Here is a 24,778-nt window from a genome sequence, read left to right on the forward strand (position 1 = left end):
TTGTTTATTTAAAATATTTCAGAAACAGATCATGGCAACATGCCCTTTTCTCTAAATTCGATGAACCGTGTATTAACGATTGATTATATCTATACATAAATGTACATATATATCTATATAGACACAATGTACATACATTTGACTTTGATGTACGTCAATGAATTTTAGGAAGAATGACACGAATGCCATCTACTTCACGTTTCGAATTTCGCGGGGTTATAGTTACGAGCAATTCTGATATGCAAGAAAAATGTTTTCAATGGTTGGAGGAATAATTATATTGCATAGTAAATCAAACGCATATTTTAGTATATTTAAATAAATGCGTACAATAGTGAAATGTGAGACAAAATGCGAATACACGAGTGCCATCTATCGAGCATTCACGCATACATACTTCTCATAAAAAAGATTTATAATGATTATCGACAAAAAACATGGAGAATCAGAGAGAAGAAGAAGAAAAGAATGTCTCTATTAAAAATCAGGATTTAATCGAGAGGATCATCGTCGTAAGAAACGAATCAATGTAGAGAAAATTAGTTTTTTTTGCCTTTTGGACGATAGTTCATCCGCGAGCCTTGATGAGGGCGCTGCTAACAGTGACGTCACGCGTAATGATACACGGGCTTCAACATGCGCCATGCGACAGAGCGTCTTGCGGAGTCTGCGCGAGTTGGGAACTGCTTTCGATTGTTGGCGGGCGCCGCCATCTTGGTCAGTGAGCTTGCGAGTGGCTGTGCGAGGAGGTGTACGTATTTCGGTGAAACAAGCAATTCGTGAGATTTCCCTGAAAGCCCTTGACTACCCGTGAAATCCACACGCATCCAAGATGTCGGAACGGGAGGACAATGTTTACAAGGCGAAACTAGCCGAACAAGCCGAACGCTATGACGGTGAGTGGATATTTTTCTGGGTAAGGGAGCCGGCCTGGGTCAAAATGGAAATCGACAAAATCGGTAGGAGAGTGGAACTACTCGGCTCTCCTACATTAAACCCACCCATTCAACCGTTTACCTTTCATTCTCTTTCTCTCTGATTATGAATTTCCTCTTTTCCATAAATTCGATAAATGAAGTCGGAACGAGATTTCCGAGGAAACATATAATCGCTATGAACCTCGCGAGATCTGTCAAAAGTCGTGGAAGAAACGTCAAGCGTGAGACTAGCGTTGCCCGGTTCATAAAAAAGAAGCCGGCGAGCTATGAAATTTTTTTTTCTTTCGATGGCTCATGTCATTTCTCATTCTTGACGATAGCGGGGAAGCTTATTCAGGAATATCGACGATCCTGCGGCTCTCCCTTTTTCTCCTCCCCCTTCTCTCTCTCTTTCTCCTCTCTCTTTTCCGCTCTCTCTCTATTCTTCTTTACCTTTCTCTACTTCTTTCTTTCCTTCCTTCTCTCTCTTTCTCTCACACACACTCGTTTGCTCGCTCGCTCGTTCGTCGTTCGCTCGCTCGCTCGCTCGCGACGTCGTCAGCGCTGGAGCAACGGCGAGGTAGCGTTGCTAGGCGTACTGTGTTCGGCACTTTGAGGGGCCTCATCGTCCAGATAACCAGACAAGTCGGTCCTTCACCGTATAGCGTGACGCATAGATCGACAACGGAGAAGTTAAGATTCGCTTTAAAAAGCCGCGATGCCGGCTTTTACTACGACGGACACACGTAGTAACGCGTGTACCGCTCGTGGCATTTGGCCTTGAAGAACACAGAGAAATCGTACAACCAATCGACGGGACCGGCTCGACCTTCGGCCTTCTCTTCTGTGCTCTCTCTCTCTCTCTCTCTCTCTCTCTCTCTCTCTCTCTCTCTCTCTCTCTCTCTCTCTCTCTCTCTCTCTCCCTTTTTTACCTACCTACCTACCTATCCAGAAATTCTCCTGCTTTCCTTTCCGGCGACCCTTTGCCTTTTTCCTCGAACAGTTGCTCTTCTCTCTGCTATCTTCGTCCTCCTAAAATATTTGAAAATGGCGTAGGTGTCTTTCTCTAAGTAAGGGCGGAGGAGAAGGAGAAGAAATAACTTCGTTTCTCGTTACTAGTCGTGCTTGATACTTTTACTTCCATTCACGACGTACGACATATGTCCTATGCTATGTATGCTATTGTGAATGTACGCGTTTATAATATTGGTGACTATGTACATATATCTATGTATATGTACTATATACTATATATATTTAGTTCAGTTCATGGATAGACATATATATATATATATATATATATATATATATATATATATATAATCCAGTATACACCTATATACATATTATTCGCACGAATGCTGGACTTGGAGCTTGATAGAAAGTTCAAAGGAAAGTTCTGCAAAGTACGTTAGCGCCGTACTTTCTTCATCTTTTCCATGAGCGAGCGCGTTTATGTATGTAAAGGTTCCTTGGTAGAAACGTCGTAGGAATGGCAAGCGCGAGTCAAACGCCTCCTGCTTAGTCACTCATCGATCGTGCGTGGAATGGGATAGGTTAGGATGGTAGGAGGAAGGGCGGGAGGGAGGGGAATTGCTGCTGCTAATGATCCTAAGGGGGCTAATGTTTCTCGCGTGATATCTATATATCGACAAGTAGAATGAGAAGAATGATAGATGGTAAAGAGTAACGAGAGATAAAAATACAAAAAAAAGGAGAAAAAAAATTTAAGTAAAAAAGGTCGCGCATTCTGATATTCTGCATTGGATAAATATTATTCATTCGTCATTGGTTGATTGGCTCTCTTGCCAATGTATGAACATAAGATATATCGTAGGAATAAAATTTGTGATATTGACCTGTCTCTGGGTGTTATGCTTGTAAAGAATAACATGAAGAGAGAAGATGAAACGAAACGTTCAAAAGAGAGGAGACGAAGGAATCGAAGGAGCCCGACATATGATACTTTTTCTTTATCTTTTCCTTTCGGGCGAGGAAAAAGGAAAGAGAGAGAAGGGTAAATCCGAGGGTTGCGGGAGTGAGAGAGAAAGGAGAGAAAAAAAGAGAATGGGTGAGAGAACTGTTAGAGCGGAGCTAAAGTTGAGGGGTAGTCACGAGCGTCGAGCGAAAGAGGCAGAGGGCGACCACGGCCGAAGGAAAGTATTGATCTGCTGCGCCCGCTACCTTACGTTTCCGTATATCTCGGCCGGTATACTTCGTTCCTCGTAATTCCGTCGCTAACGATTCCGATATACTTTTTCGTGAATTTCTTCTCTTTTTTACTTTTATCTTTTATATATATATATATATATATATATATATATATATATATATATATAATTACACTGTTTCTTTTTTTTTCTTGAGAATGATTTTATAATATTCGATTTACATACATAAATAGCTTGAAAAGATTTATTAAATGAATTCTCGTCTTAAATATTATTTCAAATGTATTTATCTTTATCGTCTGATGTATCGTACCATTTCGAATCTGTCAAAGATGAGACAAAAAGAGAGAGAGAGAGAAATTTTTTCTTATAACTCCTTTAAAATTGAAATAATCTGAAAATAATTGAAAATATACGAACGGGAGATGCTATCTATCGAGGATAACATCGAATTTGGTTTGATAATACATGATAAAGGTAACGCGTGATACATAACGTGTGATTCTTTAAGACATATATCATTTACATTCGATTTTCAGTTTTCGAAAGGATTGAATAAAATAACAAAAGATAACGACGACGTATTACATTTTTTTGGAAGGTTATCACGACAAGAAAGTTGTATTAAACCACTTCGGGAAAGATCGGACATCGTTGAAACTGTAAACTCGTTATTACTTTTAAAATATGTATCTTATCGTGGTTTTATTTATTACTTTCTTTTTTCTTTTATTATTTTCTTTTTGAATTTTTCTCTGTTCCTTTCTTTTTTTTTTATGCTCGTTCTCGTTAAAACGTTATAAAACGGAGAACATTACGTCAAACGAATGGTATGGAAATTTGAAATACTATTTACGATTCACGGTCAATACACGTGTGTACCATTAGACATTTTAATTTTCTTTTACATCGTTATTATTATTAAAAAATACACAAAACTCTTTTATAGCCATTGATATCGAACGTGAGTGTCCAATATATTTTGATATTCGGAATATATTTAATTGTCGGAAAGTTTATTGATTTTTCATAATAAAATAAAATACGAATTAAATATACAAATAAAATTTCGTACGAGTTTAAAGAAGTTGTAACTTATTATTGATCGACAATGATAACGCCTTTTCATGATTTTTATTTTCGTTCTCTGTAAGTTCATTAATCATTTATGAGTATGATAAAAGGGGAAAAAAAAAGAGGAAAAAAAAGAAAAATGTTGCTTGGGGATTCTACGATCAAAACCTTTTTAATATAACGATGAAGCAATGAAAAAGAAGAGGATAAAGAAGAAGAAGAAGAAGAAGAAAGAAGGCGCGTCCTGTGGCAGCAAGGCGCCGCCATAGGTAATGTGTTGCTTTTTCTACCGAGCTATCGATCCTTGGAGGGAGAGCTGCGCCGAATTTCGACTGTGGTGGTCGCGCGTAAGCGTCAGAAACTCCTCTCGTACGAGCCCGAACGTGTGCGGCCATTGCCAGCTTCCATCATAGCACCAATCAAAATGTTTCTTTCTCTTGAATTGTCGTTCTTTATTCTTCTTTTTTTTCTTTTCTTTTTTTTTCTCCTCACTTCCCACTTAACACCGATTGATGGATATGAGAGAGGGAGAGAGAGAGAGAGAGAGAGAGAGAGAGAGAGAGAGAGAGAGAGAGAGAACAATTTTTCCTTGTTTCCTTCCAATTGAAAAAATGAATCGTGCATCCCCCCCCTCGATTATTCTTGCTTTTTTGCTCTTTGATAAACGTAACTGAGATTTCAAAGCACGTTATATTGGAGGATTTTTTTTTTTTTTTTTTTTTTTTTTTTTTTTTTTTTTTTTTTTTTTTAATAAATGGAGATTTTCTCCATTAAAAACAGAAAAAAAAGCATGCATTTTATTGTGTATATAAAGTTATTCAAATAAATATGTTATAAAATGCTTTTTTTTTTATTTTTTTTATTTTTTTGTACAAACTTCTCGAATATACATAAAAATACAGGTTTACATAAAATTTTTAGATTCTTTTATTACTATCTGATTTACCCTATATACAGAATGAATCACTTGTTTCACGTCATTATCTCGCTCTCAAGCAAAAAAGGAACACTAAGAACGGTTGCACACTTATACAATACTCATTTAGTAGTATACCTTCATTGTTATATCTTCTCTAATCCATTGAAACATTGACTTCCAACAAGTGACTCACTCTGTGTTTTACTCAATTCTGTTGTATTATCAATGAAAGGGACGTTGGAAGAAAGTACAGGTGTATTAAAGATAATGGTTATCTAGAAAAATACGTGTGCGTTAGATTGGTAAGCGTTAGTAAACGATCATAGATCACTATTCTGACGCACATATATATATAAGAATTTTATGGATTTAACAGGCTTAATTCCATAAATTAACGATTAAAGATTCGAACAAATATGTAGTAATTTGGATTCGGAATTTATTTCAATAGGCATATACTGCTTTTAATTAGAAAAAAGGTCAATAATCTTTTAATGGAGCTGCTAGGTAAAACAAAAAAAAGGAATAGCAATACATATTAATACATTTGCAATTCGTATTTGGTATATTACAAGTATAATAAAAAACCTTCTAAAGTTAACAAGATTAATTATTTCAATAACGTATGTATATATATATATATATATGAGTATGATTCGAAAAGACCTTTGAACATCGTAATATGTACAGCTCCATTTTGTTTCCTTTTGTATAATTTATAATTTGATTTCTTTGTCATTGCCATTACGACTCGATATTACTAAAATTGTTAAATAATTAATGTTGTTAAGATGAAGTATTCCTGAACGATATTATACGTAACAAAAGGCATTCCCTCGAGACGATAAGTGTGAAAATATGATGGCAGAGTTTGATCGCTTTGTAACATTCTTTTTATTTATTAATTTAATAAATCATGCGATCATTTGTTTGCTTGAAATCTTAATTTAGAATGTAAAGTAAAAATCCTTGTTCATATGATACGTGAATATAAGAGGAAATTTGAAAAAAGTCGTTTATGTAAGGCTACGATAAATAAAAGTATCTAAGTATATCGTTCGCGCATGATCAGTGATATAATACCTGAATAGCGAGAGCACCTTTACGAAGTTCAAGGGTCAGCGGGTTAATATATGTCAGCGTACCTTTCCTACGCGATAACTTTTCTCATACGGAATAGAGCTGTGCTAAAAGTTAAATAAAGTATACGACAATTTCTGATATTGTTTTCGATTCTTCCATCTGAGTTTATTCGATCGTATGGAAGAATTGAATATTGAGAGTTACAGGAACGTTCTCGAATTGTATGAAAAGGACGTGAGGACGACAAGGAACTACTTTGATTGAAGTTACATAGGCGGAAGCAGATTTATGACCTTGAATAAAGTCGGAGAACCGTTTAAAACGCAAATTATCCGAATCCTTCGGTACAGTCTTTCCTCGGAACGAAGTCAATTATGATCCATCAAGAAAATTGTTAATTTTATATTAACGATAATTATTATATAAAATATAGCGAACGATGTTGCCTACTAGAATAGCAATGTATGTAGATAGGCATAGAAAGATTCAATATCTTAAATTATAGGTTTATTATGGATATTTGCTTTTTGTTTCTTTTTTTATTTTTTTTCTTTCCTTTTTTTTTTCTTTTTTTTTTCCAAACAAAAGCGAATATGAAAAGATAAATTATAATGACGACAGCATGTTGTCTTCGAAATTAACGGTATCATCGTTGACGACAATGTTTGCCGGTCATATTTTGCAGAAATGGTTGAAGCGATGAAGAAGGTGGCCTCGCTGGACGTAGAACTCACCGTTGAGGAAAGGAATCTACTATCCGTCGCGTATAAAAATGTGATCGGTGCGAGGAGGGCATCATGGAGAATAATATCGAGTATCGAACAGAAGGAGGAGAACAAAGGTGCCGAGGGTAAGCTGGAGATGATCCGTCAGTACCGATCTCAAGTGGAGAAAGAGCTCAAGGATATTTGTGCTGATATACTGGGTGTCTTGGACAAACATTTGATACCATGTGCTTCGACTGGAGAGTCGAAAGTATTTTATTACAAAATGTAAGAAAATGCATTATACAATTATGCAGGATGTGTCATGTGATTTTAGTTGATATTGCAGTATTGATAATAATCATCTTATAATAATATCAGTTAATAATAATTAGCTTCGACGAATGCTTTATTCTTTAAAATGTTCGATTTTTTTTTTTTTTTTTTTTTTTTTTTTTTTTTTTTTTTTTTTTATCGTCCTAACCTAACAGATCGTCGATCAACTCATAATAAGTCACGTGACCTACCTAATACGTTCCGTTTATTCCGTACACGATCTGTCAAATGACTTATTACAAGTGTGCATTTGCACCTGTATTTTCAGTAATAAAATCAACAAATCGTCGATTTAATAAAGACAAATCTAGATAAAATATTGACAGTACATTTATATTTCGATAAAATGATTTTTCGAAACATACCAAATAATTACTGTTTTTATTTTCTCTCCTTTTTTTTTTTTTTTTTTTTGATATCTCTATTAATTAGCAAGATACACGACGCGTAACGAATCACGTGACGCATACTGTACATCGATCTTCTTTAATTCCTCACATTATACCATCGACGGTACTTTCTAACCGAAAGATATTTTTTCGTTCCGCACAGGAAGGGAGATTATCATCGTTACCTGGCCGAATTTGCAATTGGCAATGACAGGAAGGAGGCTGCAGAGAACTCTCTAGTAGCGTACAAAGCAGCAAGCGACATTGCAATGACCGAGCTACCACCAACTCATCCCATTCGTTTGGGATTAGCGCTTAATTTCTCCGTCTTCTATTACGAGATTTTGAACAGTCCTGATAGGGCGTGTCGCTTAGCGAAGGCTGCCTTTGATGACGCGATCGCAGAATTGGATACTCTGTCTGAGGAGAGCTATAAAGATTCCACCTTAATTATGCAGCTCCTTAGGGACAACCTCACGCTTTGGACGTCGGATATGCAAGGGGATGGTTAGTTTATTTCAGATAATGATCGATTTAAGGATTATCTATTAACTCGTTTAATGCCCTGGGGTTCACCGATAATTTTTAATTACACCATGGGATTCACCTGCAACTATTAATGACATCATGGGATTCACCTGTAATTGTTAATAACACCATGGGGTTCATTGTGACTGACAATGTTGTAAGGAAAGTAATAAGAACGATTATACAATATTTCGACGCCATAAGCAAGTTATATGAAATTATCCCGGCATTCAACGCGTTAAAAAAAAACGCATTTCGTACTATTTCGAAAGTTTTCGAGAATTTTCGTTTGAAAAAAAAAAAAAAGAAAAAAATATATATATATAAATGTCTATATATCATTGTTGAAATTATTCAAAAGGAACGTCATCTAAATCTCGTGTCTTTTATCTTTTTAGATATCTAATACAAATGTATAAAAAGTTTGTTGACCTTTTTAGGATAATAAACAAATAATTCACATTCCAATAAAAGTCCATTGTGAGATCTGCGCGGTACTAAGCGTGTTAAAATTAATCGTATTTCTTTGATTTATAAAATAAGACGAAAGTTTAAGTTTTCGCGAGTAAAACATATCGCTAATCTTTCTTATCTCTCGTTTGCAGGCGAAGGAGAGCAAAAGGAGCAGCTGCAGGATGTGGAAGATCAGGACGTATCGTAACTCTAGCCTTAGTGAGTGATGTCTTGCGCATATAAAACTGAGACACATGAAAAAAAAGCAAAAAACTCTTAATAACTCGTAAGCAAAAAAAAAACAATTCAAGCAGGTGACAGTTTGAAGTGGGAAGGGGAGATCTTTAGCGATCGCGTGACCTTAAGCACGCGCAACGTATGGTTACTCAAAAAGAAAATGAAAAAAATAATCGTATCATTCGATCCATACAAACACGTAAATACACACGGACTCTCACGTACATACATACGTACATAAACATATACATATACACATACAGACGCGCGTATATACATCGAGTTACGGTGCACATCAGAATTGTTGAAGCTATAAAAAAGAAAAGAAAAAAAGAGAGTAAAGACAGACACCTTTGGGTTTACCACCGAGACTGGAAAGCATGTTTGGAAGAAAAAAAAAAAAAAGAGAGAGAAAAAAACAGGGAGAGAAAGGAAGAAGGGAAAGCATAGTAGGTGGGTGTGATTGCACGTGCGTGGGCGTGTGTATGTATGTTTGTATGTAAGTATGTATGCATGCATGCATGTGAGAAAGACAGAAAGAAAGAAAAAAAAGAAAGAGAGGGAGAGGAAAAGAAACATTGAGAAAAGTATACGGTTTTTATGAGATCCGTAAACGATCAAAATTAGCGTGATTTACGACGAAAAATATCGTTGACAAGCGCGATTTCGGTAAACAAATTGAGCTAATATAAATCATAATTAATTAAAGGTGATAAAAATGTTCAAATGAAAGTGCGTGCGCGTGTTGTTGTTGGTCCTGTACGGTCGTAATATGTACGGCTCGTTCTAGCAGTATTCATACAGCGAGCAAGCGCCTCAGGAGAAGAAGATAATGAAGAAGACGAAGAGGAAGATGATGATGAAGAAAAAGAAGAGGAAGAAAAGAGATAAAGATGGAAAAGATCCGTGTCCCCACAACTTCCATTGTGTATACCGTACGCATTTTACAATAGAAAACAAACAAACGTCAATCGAGCCTACGGTGTGTGTTCGATTGTTCGTTCGTTCATTCGTATTACCCGGCCCCTAATCTCCTCCTCGTCCTTCTCCTCCTTCCCTGCTTTTTTACTGCGCGCATGATCGTCTCGCATGCCACGATAATAAAACGGTGTTACAACGTTTATACGCGTAAATCGAGCGTAAAACGATCAGTATATATATACATATATATATATGTATATATATATGTATGTATACATATATGTGTGTACGTGCGTCTGTATACATATGTATGTGTATGTATATGTATATACGAAGAATCCTCTAACACACAGAAAACCTTTCTCCTGAAGGAAGCAAGCAAGCGAGCGAGCGAGAAAAAGAGAGATAGAGATAGAGAGAAAGAGAGATCAATCGCGTCGTTCCTCTGTGAAACCGACGACGACGTCGACAACAATAAGAGGAAGGAAAAAGAGAAAAGAAAAAAAATAAGAAAATAATAATAATAATAATAAACGAGACCAAGAGTCAACGCATTCCGTGAATAGAAATTGATTTTACCGAAGCTTACGATTCCTTTTTTTCATCGCCGTCGAAGAGAAGAGCGCGCGTTTGTTAAAAGAAAGAATAGGAAAATCATGGAGAGAAAAAAAAGAAGTAAGAAAGGGAAGAAGAGAAAATAGGATAATCGTCATCAACAACAACAACGTAGCCCCTCCCAAGAGTGAATAAATAAATAACTAAATAAATAAATAAAATAGTCAATGCAATAAACACGCCCATTCAACCTGAATAACGGCTTCTTTCTCGAGAGCAAACATTACTATCTAATAATAAAATATTATAAATAATAATCTGCGAAAGAAATTAAGTATTATTATATCGAATTTTAATATCAGACTTTTCATTGTAACTGCCTCTTTTTTTTTACGCTTCTCCGAGACAGAAAAAAAGGAAAGAGAAGGGAAAAAGGAGAAAGATTGAGAGAGAGAGAGAGAGAGAGAGATGCTTGTGTGTAGGTATTATTTGGGTCAAGGAGAAGTGTCGGGAAAAGAAAATAAAAAAGAAAGGGGGGGGGAAGAAAAAAGGAAGAAAGAATGGAGAAAAAACAAACCAAACCAACAAGAAAACGAAAACGAAACAGAAAAATATCAAGTTCTGCTGTAGAGGAGCCCTCCCCTATTTAGCGTTCTGTTTCACAGCAAAAAATAGCTGTTTAGCTAGTTTGTAATGTGGTTGTACATTTTCATACGCCCTTTGTGTAAACTATTATCGATTGCTGTGGTATATAAATAATAACAGAATAAACGACTCTGTACCCTACTTTCAAATCGTCCGCGAACGATTTCGCCTATGTATGTATGTCCTCATCATCTCTTTTTTTTTTATTTATATTTTTTAATTTTTTTTTTAATTTTTTTTTTTTTTTTTTTTTTTTTTTTCGTCAATCACCTCTCATCGGTGCATACTCGTGAAGGATAATCCTCCCTCCACCATCACCACCACCACTATTACCATCATCATTCATCGTAATCACCAACAGTCCCTTTAGTTCTAATCGACTCGACCGATGATGGATTTCATATCTCAGTTGGAAATATTTAATGTTAGATCGAAACAATTATTTCTTCTAATAAGACAGACTTACGTTGGATTCATCTGTGAAAATTATATCTTGCATATATTTGATCTCATGATGAATAAAAGAAAAAAAAAAAGAAGGAAAGAAAAAAAAGAAACGGACAGAAAGTAAGACGACTTTACGCGTGCTGCGAGAAAGCGAAACGAATAGTGTCAATGATCGTGAATGTGACCTAAATGTCCTAAATTACATATCACTTTGTGTTCCGGAATAATTCGATGCTCTTTCTGACTTAGATCACTTTCGTGATTATTGACTTAATTCGAAATTAAATGCAAATACTGAACGACGGCGATCAGTAATATTTATATTTAAATATTATAGTAATAGAGAATCGACAATTATATATATATATATATTTATATATATATATATATATATATATATATATATATATATATATATATATATACAGCGTGTACTCTTTTTATCGATTTATGCGAATGAAATTCTTAAAAAAAATTTCGAAGTTACAATTATAAAAATGAACATAACCTAAGTATGAAGAGATTCATCAACATAGTTTTTTTTTTTTTTTTTTTTTTTTAATATCACTGAAAATAATGATATTCGTTTGAATCGATTACAATAGGATATATTGTATTTACATGATGCAAAGATTAATTAAGTAAAATGGAATTTGATAAAAGGGTAATGATCGACGACACCGTAAGTATGTATGTATGTATACGCGAAAAAATTTCCAACTTGTAATAGAGGCTATCAAAAGAGTGAACTTGATCCAACGCATATACTTTCTTCGATATCGTCAATATATCGGAGAGAAATTAAACAGTCGCGAGTAAAATTCACATATAAAAAAAACTCTTATTAATAATAATAATAATAACAATAATAATAATAGTAATAATAACATTAATAATAATAATCAAAAAATTTGTGAATGTATAAAAGATCGAGAAATAGTCTCATTTAATTACAAGATACGTTGGGTGTGTACGTAATGTTACGCGATCACGATATCAAATGCGTTTGATGATTAACTGTCGAGATTAATCTAAGAATATGCAGATGTGAAATTGCAACTATTAACTTTAATTATGACTATTAACTTGAACAATCGTTATGTTTTCCTTCTTTGGTAATATTAATTATCTTAAATATGTAAAAATGGCGGCAGTCGGTACCAATTCTTCCAGGATTCAGATTCTTTTTTTCAACCAATCCCATTTGAAACGTTAAAAGATAATTATTATATATTGAGGTCATTACACGTTGAAGTTTTCTCTAATAACCCATTCCAATTTTTAAATGGGAATATATTAATTATTAATAACGAATAAATTATTCTATACTTTTTCTTTAAGCGACCGAAAAAATAAATATTGTTAATTCTAAAACGTATCCTCGAAAGTCGTATAAAGTACTTTTTGATATGATATATCTTCGATCTGAGAATTAGGTAGAAAATTTTGTTATTAGTTTATTGTGAACGAGGATTCATGGAAATTTTGTATCGAGTGAATTTTCTGATATCATTTATGAGGTTATGTACGCTTCATATATTAAGAGAACTTGTTTTTCTTTCTTTCTTTCTTCTTTTTTTTCTTTTTTTTTTTTTTAACATTTTCTACACTCGTATGCGAATCATATCATGGTTCTCATATACGAAATAAGTAGCGATAAATTATCTAAATTATCATTGAATTAATCGATAACGTTATTGATAATCAAACTTTGTAAGTCTTATTTCAAGAAGATTGCGAATTATTTTTTTACTTACATATTCTTTCTAAAAGCGTTTTCTTCGTATTAAATTTTCATTTCTTTATTCACTCGTGATATTTTCGATTTATCATATTGGTCAGTCGATCTTATCTCGTCTATTCTAATCGATTTATGCTTCTACTATGCTTTCTCTCTTTTTCTCTCTTTCTCTCTCTCTCTATTTCTCTTACACACGTACACACATACACAGCACGCGACGGACCGTTCGAAGGATATGAGCTCTTAACTTACGTCACTGCAATATAAATCGTTAGATCGAAAACTTCGATCGATTCTTTTGTGTATCGAGTTAGCGTATACTCGATGGATCGTGATTAAAGATTAATCGTAACCCTTCCTACGAACGAGTACTGGCTTAAGTCTGAAGACTTTGACGCGTTTGTTGTGTTGTTTCGATTAATAATCTATTTCGGACCACGCGCGTTCTTACGCTCTGTATTGCAACAAGTACGGTTATACATGGGTCTAGTGCCCTTCTTTTTCTGTAAAAGTAAACATTTTAAAGCTACAAATAAACGGACTATAAACGTCTGCTCTTTGTTACACTTTATTGCTAATAAGTAGAAATGGAAAGGAATGAAAAACATTCATTCTAGTAAAATACCAAGCATAAAAGTAAATAAATATTACTATGAATACAACGAGAGAATTGTTTTTATTTAAAAGGCATAATTAAAATTTAAGATGTTTTATTTTTATTTACTGTATATTGTATATATATATACTGTATATTTCAGTATATTGTACTAGTCTGTACAATATACTGAATAATTTTAGAATATTTCTTGTTTATGTATTTATCTTTTTTATTTTATTTCTTAAATAGAATCATATATTTCTATTAAACTATTTTTTATTTCATATATTAAACATTCGATAATATTCGGTGGTTTAATCTATTTATCTATCGTGATAAATTTAGAGTGCAGAAACATATGTCTTGTTTCTATAGATTAAAATTCGCAAATTCATGTAAGCTGGTTTTATTGGCACAAATCGTAACAAATTATGTTTCATCGATATGTCATAACCAGCTATCAACAAGAAGGCTACTTCTCCTGTTATTTGAAGAGTTGAGCTCTAAAGATACGTACAACCTGTATAATTTCACTTCTTATTTACAAAATCTTCTCCCTTCTTGATATTCTTTTTTAACTCTGGAATAGCAGCCTCTAGTAATTTTTTTTCGTAAGCATTAAGGTCACCATATCCCATAACTTTTTCAACTCCACTTTTCTATGACATTAAGAGATTTTATTTTAGTAACAAATATATACTAAAAATGAGAGTAAAGGAATTCTACTTACACCCAAGAGAACAGGAGATGAGAAATATTTAGTATTGCAGATATCAGACCTAACGTAAGAGCATTCAACTATTCCCTGTTGTCCTTTCAAAGCTTTGAGTAGTGAGAGAGTAAAGCGAGCTCCAGCATATGCCATTGATAAAGTAGCCGAGCCAGTACCAGCTTTTGCTTTTACAACTTCTGTACCAGCCTCCTGAATTCTCTCTGAGAGTTTCTTTGTTTCGCTTTCAGAAAAAGAAACACTGGGTTTAGTTTGCGAAAGCAGAGGAATAATGGTAATGCCACTGTGTCCTCCAATTACTGGTACTACTACTTCTTGTGAATTTAAACCCTAAAGAAATGACATTTATCAATTTATTGCTTTTATTATATAATATGTGTTTAAACAATCTTTACCTTGGCTTCGCCAACGAATGCACTTGACCTGACAATATCGAGAGTAGTTACACCAAATACTCTCTTAGGGTCAAATACACCAGCTTTTTCTAATGTTTCGCAAGCAATAGGTACAGTACTGTTAACTGGATTAGAAATGATGGCAATTAATGCTTTTGGGCATACTTCTGCAGCCGCTGCGGCAAGATCACGTACAATAGAGGCATTTGTATTGAATAAGTCATCCCTTGTCATTCCTGGTTTTCGAGGTACACCAGCAGGAATTACTACGATCTGGAATAATATTTATGATTAATTATAATTTTTTATTTGTATAATTTTAACAATAATATTTTTAATTTATTTATTTATTAGAATTTATATACCTCTACACCTTTTAGCGAATCTTTTAATTGGGTTGGACCCACATAACCCGTAACTTTTGAAGGTGTATCGATATGAGAGAGATCAGCAGCGACACCAGGTGTGTTTACTATATCGTATAAAGATAATTCGGTGACGAGAGGAGATTGTTTTAGCAGCAGTGCCAATGGTTGCCCAATTCCACCACTTGCTCCCATAACGGCGACCTTGACATCGCGCTGTGAATATGTACCAAAATTACAATGAATACATGAAATAATCATTTTATTCCACGATCTCTTTTCATAGTACATACTAGTTCACTTCATTTTTTTCAATATCCACTGTTTGAAAATATACAAATATGACAAGAGTCTCATCGTATTTTTTCTTTTTTGCTTGACTCACGGGATTGGGATTATTCATTGATTTAATCACTGTATCCGAAATTTAGAAAATTAACAAATGAATGATATTCGATTGCGTAACAATTTTTTCTTACCATTTTTTATATAAAAATCTACGTAACATGCGAAATAACGTTAATCAAGAAAGTAATGTTTGTTGAGGTTAGATCCGTATAGAATCGTGTCTTTGTCTAAACCGTAAATGAGAAAATAGAAATTTAGAGGTGTTTTAATTATTTGCTTAAAAAAATTTACCCTAGTGCTCGTTGAAAATCTTTTTGCTCCTTGCTGAACAATATTTAGAGTTGGTTTTAAAAAACGGGGCAGCATTTTTGCTTGATTATCGATAAAATTTAAACGATTTTAACGAACGAACGATACCGATGATATAAATGATGTCGAATATTCAATAACCCTCGTCAAAGACACACTCGTGACCTTCGGGTAATGATTCCAACTCTCTTCAGCTCTACTTCCACAGCCTGGCAACGTGCAATAATCTTTGCAGCCAGAGCATAGTAAATCGGACGGACATGCGCATTACGTTCGTATGTAAAATGGCGGACGATAAGCGCCAATATACGAATTGATTAACACATGTCATAACTGTTCGAATTGAAATGTTTATTTTTTCGAAGAAAACGTAATATTCATTCGTTTGTTTGTTACTTTTATCTTTTTCTTTTATTTCTCTGTCTTTGAATATTACTATTTAATCAAAATTTCGATCGTCCCCATTCCTACAAAATTAAAAAGAGCCACCTTATCCTATAATTGATTTTCATTTACTGTAATATATCGAAGTTTAAAAACATTGCGCAGTATAATGTGAATTCGTAGCATTGTGATACTGATAAGACACGATTTATCTTCATTTGCTCAAAGAGAATCAATAAATCAATAAATTCTTTTACTTATGGAACTTTCCAACGACACGTGCCGTTCATTGTTACTCGAAGCATATTATTGAATGATCGTTCTCATAATACAGAATAAATTGTATCGAATACGAACTCTTTCGATCAGATTTTTTATATCGTTCAATTTACAAATTAGTTTAATGTCATCGCGATTCGCTGTTGTGCGTTATTATCTTTTATGTCGATATTAACGGTCGATGTTACTTGACCGACTGAAATACTGCTTTCAATTAGCTTCCTAATACATCCAATATAATTCTTTAGCGCACTCTATCATAAAATTTAAAAAAAGTAGTGAACTATACGTTATATTGTGTCTTCATCTAACGTATATATTCTACAACTATATAATTTGTAGTTCAAATTCTTAACAATATCGGCGCCACGATCTGTTTCCTTTGATGAATAGTCGATAATATCGTATGCGACATAATTGATATGAAATACGAAAGTTGAAAATGATCAGTTTTAAAAGAGGACATGTCTAGATTTAACTTCTCATTCTGGCTATTCGATTATATAATATTTACAAATCACTTTCGGTCAAATAAAATATTTGGACATGCTTGATTGGAATCAAAATAATTTCAAGATTAAGTGATTTTACATAAATCAAAAATATAATCTAAATTTCGATTAATTATTAAATTAATTTCAAAAATTCACACATTCGTTAAAATAAATATTTCGTGATTTGCATACATGGAATATATCATTGACATCTCTTTAACATGTCTATTCTAATGTCTTATTAGCTTCCAAAAAGGATTCAAAAGTAAGATGAAAAGAAGAAAATTTATGTAAGAGAGGCTATTCTTATACTTGTTCATTATAGAAAGAATGAAACGATTAGAGTATACGAAAGAACGGGAGCGAGCAGAATCGTGATAGAGAAACGAATATGCAGCGTGGCGAGAGAGTTACGCGTTGTAAGTGAGTATGAATAGAGAATCCATGGGATCTCGGAGCGCACCTGCATCGTTCTTGTATGCTGGCGCCACATAGTAGGAAACGCGTGAAACATATGGAAAGGGGGCTTTGCGCTTTCGTCCGCTCTCGGCGTCGTTCGTGCGGTCAGAGACACGAGAGAGCGATACACGGCTCGTCGAGCGAACAAGACGCGGTGCAAGAAAGACAGAGATAGAAAGAAGAAAGAGGGAGAGAGAGAAAGAGAAAGAAAGAGAGAGAGAGAGAGAGAGATCATCGAGTTCGGCGATGGTGGGGATATTTTGCGAACAGTTGCTGCTTCCTCGATGGCAAAGAGAGGGGGAAGTTAAGCGAGAGGAAGCGAACGAACGAGCAACCAAGGAGTGGGGCGCGGGGAAAGAAGAGAGAAAGACCAAACGAGCGAGAGAGAAAGAGAGAGAGAGAGAGAGATAGATAGAGAGATAGAGAGAGAGATAGAGAGAGAGAGAGAGAGAGAGAGAGAGAGAGAGAGAGAGAGATCGTCGAGCGTGCACAGCATGAACGTCCAGTAGTGGCATGTCTCAAACACTCGACATGCTCGTAGCTGGTGCGAGCTGTTAATACTCGTCAAAAGTATAAAACCGTTGCTACATTATATCGCAGTATATTAAATAAATTATTACGTTATTCCTCAAGAAATTCTATGTACGTAAGTACATACGTATATAGAACGTACGTGATCTCGACCGTGGTTTTGTTCGACGACGTCAAGAGTAGTACGTGGAAGTTCGAGATAGAGCAGCAAGTGGTGCGACCCGAAGCGAAGTTAGTAGTCGAACGATCGAGAGACAGAGAGAGAGAGAGAGAGAGAGAGAGAGAGAGAGAGAGAGCAAGAGAGAAAGAAAGAAAAAGAAAGAGAGAGAGAGAGAGAGCGGATTCGCGTTTTTTTTTCGAGAAGCCAAGAGAAAAGGTGCCTTCCAGATCGACGTCGGTAGAACTGGTGGTATCTTTGGAATTCGACGGTCGTGCAGTGTGTGTATATATATGAGGGACAAGAAGAAAGGGTAAAAGAGTGGGAGAAGGTGGAAGAGAAAGAGAGAAAAAGGGGTGGGGGAACGGAAAGGAGAAGAGAAGGTAGTGGAGGAGGAGGTGGAGGAGGGGCAGGGGCAGAGAAGGGAAGAAGAGCGAGTACGGTGAAATGTGCTTCGCGGCGGCCCCTTGGAAGCTGGTGATAGCGGCGCGCATCGCTTAAAGCAGGTCGCGAATTCTCGATGCCGCTGGCGGCTACCGCCGGTCTACACTGCTGTGAAACTCGCTTCGCGTCGTCCCGTCTTGACGTCGCGTAAAAGTCAACGGATTCATCCGAAGAACATTCATTCTGTCGAGAGATAGACTTTTATTTTTTCTCTCTCTCTCTCTCTCTCTCTCTCTCTCACTGTCTGTCTGTCTTTTTCTGTCTCTCACTTTTTTTTTTTACTGTCAATCAATCTGTTTGTATTTGTCTGTCTGCCTGTCTATCTGTCTATTTCTCTCTCTTTCTCTCTCTCTCTCTCTCTCTCCCGCTCGCTTGCTCGCTCTCGTACACTCTCTCTTTGATTCTCGTGTGCATACATTCGGGCAATGATACGCGCATGCTCGTCGTATGACGAGGATCGCATTGATGAAACGCAAGAGGATGGGATATTCTTCGTTTAATTAAAAAGTGTGTTCGAATAGCGCGGCGTGTCCCGGCACCGGTTCACGACTACTATGTGCTACGTTGACCTCGTTGTTTTGACGCTATTATCTTCGTGCGAAAAGTCATAAGGCGAGGAGAAAGAAAAGAAAGGAAGGGAGGAAGGTCGAGAAGAAAGAGAAAAAAGAAATAGAGGAGGAAGAAGAAGAAGAAGAAGAAGAAAAAGAAGAAGAAGAGGAGAAGGAGGAGGAGAAGGAGGAAGAAGAAAAAGAGGAAGAGGAGAGTCAAAGAGCGTAAGGGATAGTCAAAGAGACTCGTACGCGAAGGAGGATGACGCACTGCTGCCACACCGCCCTTTCTTCTTTAGCCGTCGTCTCCGTCATCGTCTCCGTCGGCTTCATTGCCACCGGCATCGTCGTCATCGCCATCATCGCCTCCGCGTTCAAGCCGTGGACTCGTGCTTAAAGACGTGCGTGAGTGAGTGCGTCGTACGTCGTACGTAGTGCATGCGTGCATGCGTGCGTGCGTGCGTGCGTGCGTGCTCGCTCGCTTTCAGTCACGAATAATAATAATAATAATAATAACAATAATAACAATAATAATAGTAAGAGGAAGAAGAAGAAGAAGAAGAAGAGGGAGAAGAAGAGGAAGAAGAAGAAGAAAAGAAGAAGAAGAGGAAGAAGAAGAAGAAGAAGAAGAAGAAGAAGAAACAGAAGAAGAAAAGAAGAAGAAGAGAACGAAGAAGGTGACGAAGAGAAACGCAGTGTCCGGCCGGCCCCGTACATATTACGATCGATGCGCCGAGCGGAGGCGCGCACGCGCGCGCTCCGATAAATCATACAAACTATCGCGCGAGAAGGGGAGAACGGTATCGGTGCCTCGGTGATCAAACCGACAGAGACCCGAATATCGTCGTCTTAGTTTTGCAATCGAGTTGTCGTTTCTTTTTTCTCTCTCCTTTTTGTCCCTCCTCCCTCACTTTTTCTCCTTTCTTTTTTTCTTTCTTTAAAATAAGAAAAAAGAAAAAAAAAGAAAAAGGGAGAACTCTTAAGGATTCGGAGGGAACTCACTGGCCGCCGGCAGCCGGCCGGCTGCGCTCTAAAGAGCGCTGGAATTCCGCTCGAAAGGAATCCGAAGGCGGAGACTTTTGACGTCACTTGGCTCATGATAATGAAGTATTCATGATGGCGGAGTAGCAAGGAATATATACATAGTGCACGTGCGCGTTCGGTCCTCGTGTTTTTCTCTCTCTCTCTCTCTCTCTCTCTCACTCACTCACTCACTCTTCCTATCTATCTGTCTATCTATCTTTCTCTTATTTTCTGTGTTGGTGTGAGTGCCTCCGATCGTCCTCATCGCCATACGACGTCGTCGTTCTCCTCGTCGCAGACCGAGCGCGTATCGCCGTCTACGTCGCGCTTCGCCGACGAGCAACGAGTCGCTCTTCCCCCACTTCGAGTGCTCGTACTCGCGGCGAACTACTGAGTGGCCGTACCCCCCACTCCACATTTCGTTTTCGTTGTTGCCGCCGTCGCCGCAGCCGTCGCTGCCGTTGCCGCTATCGCTGCTGCTGTCGCTGCTGCCGTCGCGTCGCATCGCGTCGTCGCCGTCGTCGTTGCTGTCGTCGTCGTCGTCGTCGTCGTCGTCGTCGTCGCGCGACCGGCCGCTTGCGGCTCCCCCTCCCCTTCGACAGTTTGCTCTTTCCCCACCCTTGCTCGTCATCTACCACCCTACCACCCTACTACGCTACACCCTCTCCGTCTCCCTCTCTTCCACCCCCTTCCCTCTCTCTCTCTCCCACCCTCCCAATCCCACTCTCTCGTTCTATCTCTCTCTCTTTCTTTCTCTCCGCGTCGCGCCGTCGTCGCAGCGGCGTATATGTGTGCGCGCGCCTCTTTCGAGCGTGTGCTCGCGCGCGCACGGAGATATGCGCCCGTCGACCGCCGCCGCTCGGTGATAGAGAGTTTTGGATGGATTTAGAGCGCAGTGAAATATGCCAAGGAGACGGAATGGGGAGATACCGCTACCGGAAGGGTGGGACGTCGCGCAGGATTTCGACGGGAAGGTTTACTTCATCGATCACAACACAAGGAAGACTACGTGGATCGATCCTAGGGACAGGTACGTCGTCTCTTCTTTTTCTTTTACATTCTTCTTCGTTTCTCTTTCTATTTTATTCTCTCTATTCGCGGAAGCCTACCGTTTACTTTTTCTAACAATCTTTTTTTCTTTTTCTTTTTCCCCTCTCTCTCTTTCTCTCTCTCTCTCTCTCTCTCTCACTCACTCACACTTTCTCTCCCTATTTTTTTCTTTTTCCCCGTTTTATCTTTTTCTCTATTTTCTCGTACCTTTGAAAATATAGATTAGAGCGAACTCGAGTAAAATGAAATAGATAGAGAAGTCAAAGATACGAGGCAAGTACTGTTGCAAGTAAGTACGTACGCGCCCGTAAGGCGCCCATGCGAGAGAGCGCGTGTGTTGTTCGCGCGTGTATTCGCGCGCGCAGCTATCCGTACCACACCGGCGCGAGTCGCCGCGCCCGCATTCCAAGCGCCAGGGCCGCCGCACAGCCGCGAGCGCCGCGCAGCGCCGCGAAAAACGCGAGAAATCTGCGCTGATCAGGATCGGCCCGTTCTTCTTTCTCTCTCTCTCTCTCTCTGTCTCTGTCTTTTCCTCTCTTCTTCGTTGCCATCTTACTTTATATTTTTACTATCTCTGCGGCTCTCTTTTCTTGTTTGTCATCTCTCTTTCTCTCGCTCTCTTTTTTTCTCTTCTCCGTTGCCATCTTTGTCTATATTTTTACTTTCTTTATGTCTCATTTTTCTTGTTTGGCATCTCGCTCGCTCTCTCTCTCTCTCTCTCTTTTCTTTTGTCATCTCTCTCTCTTTCTCTCTCTCTCTCTTTTTCTCTTTCTCTCAACTGCGTCGAGCATATTTCTTAGCGAACGAATTTCTCGATACAGGTAAGCGAACGCACGATGCTTGACATTTTGATTTCCCGAGAGTAAGTACTTAGTCACATTGGTTCTCTGACATTGATAGCATTCTCATAGCGCTGCATATATGCCTTGAAGTTGGCTACGCGAGGATGCGTTCTCTCGTCTATCTCTTCGTCGTCGTTGCGACGAAGCGAAGCGTGCATTCGTCCGTCGTACTTACGTACTTACGTACGTACGTACGTACGTACATACGTGCGTGCGGGAATCTCGCGTTGGTGTTTACGAACCTGCTTGGAATTTCTCGCGGCTTGGACGGCAAGCAGAGAGCGGCGAGAGTAGCGAACCTAGCGCCGACCCTCCACCACCACCATCACCACCAATACCACCATCACCATCACCATCATCACCATTACCATTACCTGTACCCTGCTACTACTTCACCATGACTACACTCACTTATATAGATATCGTTAAATATCCTGGGCTTTCGGAATTCTCGCGGAATGCAGAAAAGACGGGTCACAGTGGAGCGCGCGCGCGCGCCCGCGAAGAAGATTCGCGCGAACGATTTCGAAATCTTATCGGTCTTATTGGAACGTATGTCTGAGATAAAATCACATACTGAATTTTTTTTTTTTTTTTTTTTTTTATTACTACTATTGACCTTCCATGAGGTCGTACCTTTGAAGGTTGTCATTTTGGACGTTTCAATTATTTAATCATCAGTTTAATGTACTTTATATAAATTAAGAGAAATTAGTCTTGATTTTTATTGATTCTTCCAATCGAAATGTACTTTCTTTTATGAGAGAGAGAGAGAGTGGGGGATGGAGAAAGAGAGAGGAAACGAGAAAAGGGATATTTCTTTAAGAACGCGTTTTTTTTTTTTCTTTATAATATACAACAGTATATTGTAAACATATAACAATATCGAACTGGCATTATTAATAAGCCATTTTATTTAATTGTCCGATGGAAAGTTATCAACCTTTTTTTTATCCAGTTGTTCCTACGAGAATTATTTTTTTTTTTTAAACTTCATCCTTACAACCATAATGTTATTTGATCGATTTATAAATCTATTTGTTAATGCTATTGGACAATTAAAAATATGATTTTTAGATATCGAAACGGAGTCTTATATAGGACGGAAAAGAATCAGAAAGAGAAAAAGAGAAAGAGAGAGAGAGAGAGAGAGAGAGAGAGAGAGAAATATGTCGCTCACCGATCACATTGCTTTTAGAAAGTAACGTTCGAATGCGCCTCCTATGTTTGCTTTTTAAAGTTTAAGTCGTATCTATCTCTCTCACTTATATTATTCGAGTCTCGTCGAGGACGTTATAGACTGTTACATAGTTCTCGTTAGATCGTACTGACATCGTCCCATTAAATTTCATGCATTCGAACGAACGTAATAATCTCTTTTCGGAACGAAGATCGTGGCCTTTTAAGTTTGTCGTCCGTCTTTGACGTTAACGAGACATAAAATAATTAACAAAACTAATATGGCCATTATCAGACGTGATTTATATGATAACGATTTGTTAAATTTATCCTGCAGATAGGTTATTAACCTATAGAATGAATGAAATATCGTATATTTATAATTTAACGTCGTAAATAAGCGACTACCTTAATCGTCGTCCGTTTACAATTATTGGAAATTTGGATTCAGATGATTATTATTCAATCGTCAATTTATTCACGATCGAACGTTTAAAGATATGAACGAAAGAATGAGAGAAAGAGAGAGAGAGAGAGAGAGAGAGAGAGAGAGAGAAGAAATATAAATTCGAGTGATTCTTTTTTCTCTTCTTTTTTTTTTCTCTTTTTTAGGAAGAGTAAAGTCACGATCGTGGCCTTGCAATATTTAAATTTCGACGTTTAAGCGAACGTATCGAACGATTGAATTCGTTGGATCGTATTGGTCGCCAAGATTGTCCGGAAGAAGCGGCGATTAACCACCCGCCGCTTTCACTTTCGATGTTCTCGCGCGGAGGCCTCGTCTACGCGCACGCCTCATCCTGGTATATGCGTTTAGTATAAAGGATAAATTTTGTTGGCCCTTGATACAAAACTTTTACCGACGAAAATATATCATTTGTTCGTTGGCGAAAATTCGAATTGAAAATTATAAATTATTCTCGTACTTTAATTATCAGATGGAAGTAATTTGAATTCAAATGAATTTACTTATCTTTTAATTATTGATTTATATGATGGAATCATTAAATCATATGATTGAAAATATCGATATTTAGGTTCGATCGACTTTTAAAAATCTAGTCAACGATCGAAATTTAATAATATTCGTAGTTATTGTTTTTATTTATTTGTTTTAATTTTACTTTCTTTTATTTTTTCTTTCATTCTTTTAATTTTCCTTTGTTTGCTTTATAATTGTAAAGAGTAAATATATCCTAAACGAATAATATACTGGATCGATATAATTAATTGAACGTCGAATGAAGACGACGTTGTCGACGAAAAAGAGAGACTACTACCTGTTGGGATCGTATTTCGTAGAAACGCAAGCGTATTTCTTAGAAACCGAATTCCTATCCCGACTGACACGGTTCACTTTAGCAAAAATAATCATCTAACAGCGAGTAGAGTCGGTGATGGGACAGTAGCGACTCACTGTTGTTACCTCCGTTAAGAGGATTCTCCATTTGTTCGTTATTCTCTTTGTACAAGCCGACGGTCCTGCGTTCTCGTCGTGTGTTCGTTTTGTTGGTCAATTTGTA

At 37.2% G+C, this 24,778-nt stretch overlaps 3 protein-coding genes across 4 annotated transcripts in view; 2 read left to right on the forward strand and 1 right to left on the reverse strand.

Annotated features, from left to right (window-relative positions):
• The first annotated feature begins 675 nt into the window (after nt 1-675).
• LOC124425094 (14-3-3 protein epsilon) lies at nt 676-13,672 on the forward strand. Of its 2 annotated transcripts, none has more exons than XM_046964935.1 (4): nt 676-896; nt 6,850-7,156; nt 7,757-8,100; nt 8,727-13,672. In XM_046964935.1, exons 1-4 carry the CDS (start codon nt 833-835, stop codon nt 8,780-8,782), a joined length of 771 nt encoding a protein of 256 aa, XP_046820891.1. In that variant the 5' UTR covers nt 676-832; the 3' UTR covers nt 8,783-13,672. The 2 variants fall into 2 exon arrangements, with proteins under 2 accessions (XP_046820891.1, XP_046820892.1); XM_046964936.1 differs by lacking the exon at nt 676-896 and adding an exon at nt 3,418-4,431.
• Nucleotides 13,673-14,108: 436 nt separating this feature from the next.
• LOC124425093 (malate dehydrogenase, mitochondrial) lies at nt 14,109-16,095 on the reverse strand. Its single transcript, XM_046964934.1, has 5 exons — nt 15,848-16,095; nt 15,209-15,424; nt 14,844-15,116; nt 14,449-14,778; nt 14,109-14,377 (listed from the first exon to the last, which is right to left on the reverse strand). The coding sequence occupies exons 1-5, from the start codon at nt 15,920-15,922 to the stop codon at nt 14,249-14,251; spliced, it is 1,023 nt and encodes a 340-aa protein (XP_046820890.1). The 5' UTR covers nt 15,923-16,095; the 3' UTR covers nt 14,109-14,248.
• A 3,626-nt stretch (nt 16,096-19,721) lies between these two features.
• LOC124425084 (protein kibra) overlaps nt 19,722-24,778 on the forward strand; it is a 57,577-nt gene continuing 52,520 nt past the window's right edge. Inside the window, exon 1 of the mRNA XM_046964910.1 lies at nt 19,722-21,214. Coding sequence (XP_046820866.1) covers nt 21,087-21,214 — 128 coding nt within the window. The 5' untranslated portion in view covers nt 19,722-21,086. The remainder of the gene's footprint in view (nt 21,215-24,778) is intronic.

Source organism: Vespa crabro, chromosome 6, assembly GCF_910589235.1.
Source record: "Vespa crabro chromosome 6, iyVesCrab1.2, whole genome shotgun sequence".
Classification (NCBI taxonomy): domain Eukaryota; kingdom Metazoa; phylum Arthropoda; class Insecta; order Hymenoptera; family Vespidae; genus Vespa; species Vespa crabro.

Coding starts and splice junctions, on each gene's coding strand:
- LOC124425094 (XM_046964935.1), top strand. CDS start 833: ATGTCGGAACGGGAGGACAATGTTTACAAGGCGAAACTAGCCGAACAA. Junction 7,157..7,756: donor AAAGTATTTTATTACAAAAT/GTAAGAAAATGC, acceptor CGTTCCGCACAG/GAAGGGAGATTATCATCGTT. Junction 8,101..8,726: donor GTCGGATATGCAAGGGGATG/GTTAGTTTATTT, acceptor TCTCGTTTGCAG/GCGAAGGAGAGCAAAAGGAG.
- LOC124425093 (XM_046964934.1), bottom strand. CDS start 15,922: ATGCTGCCCCGTTTTTTAAAACCAACTCTAAATATTGTTCAGCAAGGA. Junction 15,425..15,847: donor GATTTTCAACGAGCACTAGG/GTAAATTTTTTT, acceptor ACATATTCACAG/CGCGATGTCAAGGTCGCCGT. Junction 14,378..14,448: donor CATCTCCTGTTCTCTTGGGT/GTAAGTAGAATT, acceptor TTAATGTCATAG/AAAAGTGGAGTTGAAAAAGT.